The following is a 4,620-nucleotide window of genomic DNA, read 5'->3' as shown; positions in this document are numbered from 1 at the left end:
TCAACTTACGAGATAAACTGAACTATACTTACCATAAAGTAGCATTTTAGTTGATGCCACACCGAGAATATTAGAAGCCTCACAAACATATTCACTGAAATCATCGTGGTCAATATTTGCTATTCTTAAACTTAATGTTATTGTATTATGGTCTTCATTGTAAATATCAACTTCGTATTTCCAACTTGTACTTAATTCTTTGCCATTTTTCTTCCACACTGTTACTCCCAATGGTGATGCCGAGACGACACACTCTAATATTGTTTCTTTACCAAGTTCTTGTCCTATTCTTGTGTTAGGCAATTTTACTTCTGGGGGATCTGGAAAACAACAACAATACATAGCACTAAAAAAAACCCAAATTGTCTTCATTTATCTAAAGAAGATACCAAGGCCACAATACTCGTGTATTAAACCATAGGTCATCATAAATGATTTCCAGGTCAGAATCGTATGAGCAGTGTATTAATCTTTTGTTGTCAGTCCTTGTAGTCCCTTTCAATCTATCATGCAGAGTTGTCGGCCCTTGTAGTACCTTTCAATCTCCATTACAGAGTTTCCGGTCCTTACAGTCCCTTTCAATCTCCAATACAGAGTTGCCGGCCCTTGTAGTACCTTTCAATCTCTAATACAGAGTTGCCGGCCCTTGTAGTATCTTTCAATCTCCAATACAGAGTTGTCGGCCTTCGAGTCCCTTTCAATCCCCAATACAGAGTTTCCGGTCCTTGCAAACCCTTTCAACTCGGTATGAGAGATTGACAGTGTATATGCTCTATTGTTATTGACCTATATTTTCTTAATTTTTTGTTTTGTTTTTTAATCTGTTATTTTGTTGATATTTTGTTTAAACTTATAACAGGAAAGTATTTGACCTTATTACACACTACTGTTTTTACTGATAAGAAAAAGGGTAAAATATTTAAATCTATAGGAAAACAACTCAATTGTTCAAATAAATCTGCGCTAAATACCATTCCTCACGCTAACGTTCACTTTAAGTGGTCTTTCACTAACACTATGCAATTTAATGGCTCCATTACGAGCGTAATTGTTGGTGAAATTAGTATGCAGGTCGCGTTCTTTCTTTCCCTTTCGACAAAACCAAATATTTTGTACATTTCTGCTAATTTCATTAAATTTGATAAAAGATTCTTGTTAAACTACGTGTATTATATAAAAGCATGTTCAAAACATATCTGACATTGTCTTGATAGTATCTTTTAGTAAAGTCGGTGTTTTTTACAAATCCATCCTGGATGTGTTTCATTTATATAACACCCATCGGTAGGTCAGATGTTGGCTTTGAAGATATCTATTGAAATATAGCTACCAAAAGCCAGTTAAAAGTCACATAGATGTGCAAGTATCACCAAATCTGGTCTTTGGAATTATTCTTCCTCATTGGATTAGACTTTGGATATTACATTCGATAGATTTAGGAGATTATTGTCATCAAAACCTAATAGACGTACATGACAAGCAATTTTCAAAACCTTCCCAAGGCGTGCATGGTTGCACATTGTTGGGGAGCAAAATTTAGATATTCAAATCCATGTCGGCAGAACATTAACCGTACTTAATACAATTGCTGAATTAAATGGGATTTTGTATTCTATGTTAATACACCAATTGTTCTTTTAGCTCAATCCCGAACGAATGTTTTGTAGATAGTATTATCTAGAGTTTCTCTTTAAAACTATATCAACAAGATAGTAAAGATCAATATTTTGGGAAATTATCGCAGTGAAATCACCAAGTCTTTGCCTTTTTCGCTTTTGTTTGATAAAGTTAGTGAATTTGTGTAATTGTTTTTATAATTACGTTAAGTTAAAACAAGGAATTGTCATTTTGCCGGCCTTAGAAATCAGATAGTCTTGTAGTTGTACGCTGCAGTTTTAGTTTTTCTCTGTTTAAATGTGATTGTTCTGAAGATAATGTAACTTCGTTATTGAGATTGGAAATGTAATAACGTTTGATTGAGAGTGTTAAAGGGACCTATTCTTCTAGGAAATCTTTTTGAATTGTGTTTGGTTTATACCCCTCTGTATTATTACTATCCGCATCTATCTTTATACTCGACTCGCTGGTTTTGATCCATGATTGAAATAAACAAACATATTTTAGCAAAACGTGGGGGAGAATAATGTATTTCAAATAAAACATTAGATCAGAATCTATAAGAACTGCTTAAACGAAAAACCCCTAAATGAAGCCAGTTCTGAACTTCAAGTGCGCAAGTGGAACGCGCTCAATTGCTACTTCCGTTGGGATTCATCGTGCTGCAATTAAATAATTTAAATTTGAAAAAGCACAATACAATAAAGATAAACATAACGGTGTCTGTATGTGCACAGTAGAAATTTGAAGCATGGGTGAATGTAACTAACTGAACATATTGGACAAATCCCTTTAAAATACTGTTAGTATTGATAGTGCTATATTTTGATAGTCAAATCGTTCTAGTTAAACAGTATCAGTATAATAATAGCCATTATAGTCAATTTGTACCAGTTAATTTGACAGTCGATTTAGTCCCGTGTAGTAATTACTAATTCTAATATTTTCTTTTCTGCAGATCGGTTCTCCTTCAAGATTTGAGTACACATGAGAATTTTCATTTCACAAAATAACCCCGATGACTCTGATGGCGGAAGGATTAAGCCTTGTTTCAAAATTTACTGCAAATACCGAGAGCAGAAACCCAAATAAACATATTTTGTGGGATTAGCAAAAGCAAATGTACTTACATTGAACAGTGACTCTCATCTGTCGGCTTCTGGCTGGTGGTACACTATTATTAGCAACACATTCATAAACATCGACACAATATCGTGATATGTTATGTATCCTTAATAATTCACCAGACATCCCTACCTCTATAATACAAATATATCTTGTATTAGATATTATACACATTCACGAATACAATATTGTGATATGGCAATATACATTGAAACAATAACGTGATAAATAAGTATTCCTAGCATTGCTAGTATAATACACAAAGTCGAATATCAATAGATACGATATCATATCGTGATAGGGTAAGAAACATTATAACAATATCATATCGTGATATGATAAGAAATATACAATATCGTGATGTGGTAAGAAATATCCACGCAATATTGTAATATGGTAAGAACCATTAACAAAATATTTTGATAACCTCATATGATATCATGATATCGTAAGTGTGGTTTATTATGTATATATTCCCCCATCATCGATATTTTTTAACATAATACTAAATAGTGTTGACTGATGTGTAAGATTTTTGATGAATTCTGCAAACTTAAAAAAGCGGAATGAGAAGTGGCTCTATGGGCACTACCATACTTTAAGAATCAAGCATATCATTAGAGTATGCTAAACTTACGTTCCCGTTCTCTGGTAGTATACTGATTTAATCTGAACCAGGTAACTGAAGGTTGAGGTACACCAGTAGCATTGCATCTTAACTCGACAGATTCACCTTCTGTAACTTTTATATCACCAGGAAACGAGTAGCTTACTATACTGGGAGGCACTGAAAAATCAACAATTCTAGTTCAAAGTTCATGCAAATCGCTTTGATAAATCTAATTCAGGACAACCAATGGCAATTGCGAAATGAGTTATAAATTGAATAAAAACTACTCCTTGGTTGTCTTATTTGGAGACGGGTTGGCTCCGTGAGTTAAGACATTCCCTCGGGTCCAGAGAGTATCTACATTCTTCAATAAACAATACATATGAAAATGAAATGAATAATATGTTACACTCTACTTTGAAGATAAAGCTACTTATGCCGATATATGTTTGATTAAGAACAAAGGTCCAAAAGGTACGTGCTGAATACTTTTATAGAATGGACTATCATAAGCCACCTTGAACAATAAGTTTAATTCGTTTCGTTTTAACAGGTTCGGTATTAATCTGGCATTTGTAATAACCGCCATCTTCTACAGTGACATTTCTTATATGTAGATTCCAATCGGCTAAATATGGTCTTTCTACACTGATTCTCATATCATTTATCATTCTTCTATCTTGTAAACTAATTACTGTATTCGATGGATTAACCCACACAACCTGGAATAGAATAAGTGAATTATTGGATCAGATTCAGTATCTACAATCCGTTATCTGTTCATTGTCACCAAAGAAATAACTAAGCCTTTGAGTGCAAAGTGGACATTATTTATCAATAACGAATTGCACGGCGTTGAACTTACTTTATAGACAAGTGAAAAAGTAAGTTGAATGAAGTTATAAAGAGATAATATTTTTAATGAAATTAAGAATTGAAAGTCAGTAAGTTGAAAAAAATAAAGAAAAGAAAGTAATCTAATGAAACAGAGAAAAGATAGTAAGCTTATGAAACAAAGAAGAGAAAGTAACGTGAATGAAATTAAGAAGAGAAAGTAACTTGAATGAAATAGAGAATAGTAGTAGAGTGATAGTTATTGGAATCACATTTCGCCAAGAAAAAACCCATTCTCTACAGTTAAAGGAATAACCAGATATGTTAGAAATAAATTCGATTTGCAGTGATTCATTCCACTTATATCATTTATAATTGTCAAAAAGTGAAAATTAATCTTTTTGTAACCTGAGAAGAATTTTATCTAGAAGTCA

General features: G+C 33.0%; 1 protein-coding gene across 1 annotated transcript; it reads right to left on the bottom strand.

Moving 5' to 3' along the window:
- Window positions 1-4,080, bottom strand: LOTGIDRAFT_120548 (hypothetical protein; the record flags this gene model as incomplete). The annotated part of the gene is made up of 4 exons (XM_009058417.1): window positions 1-320; window positions 2,748-2,876; window positions 3,380-3,529; window positions 3,870-4,080. Coding segments are annotated over 4 exons (810 nt in total), but the record flags the coding sequence as incomplete, so codon positions are not given.
- Between the last annotated feature and the right edge of the window lie 540 nt (window positions 4,081-4,620).

This window comes from Lottia gigantea, assembly GCF_000327385.1.
Source record: "Lottia gigantea unplaced genomic scaffold LOTGIsca_34, whole genome shotgun sequence".
In the NCBI taxonomy this organism is placed as follows: domain Eukaryota; kingdom Metazoa; phylum Mollusca; class Gastropoda; family Lottiidae; genus Lottia; species Lottia gigantea.
The sequence above is the reverse complement of the archived record's forward strand: the minus strand, read 5'-3'. Positions and strand labels throughout refer to the sequence as shown.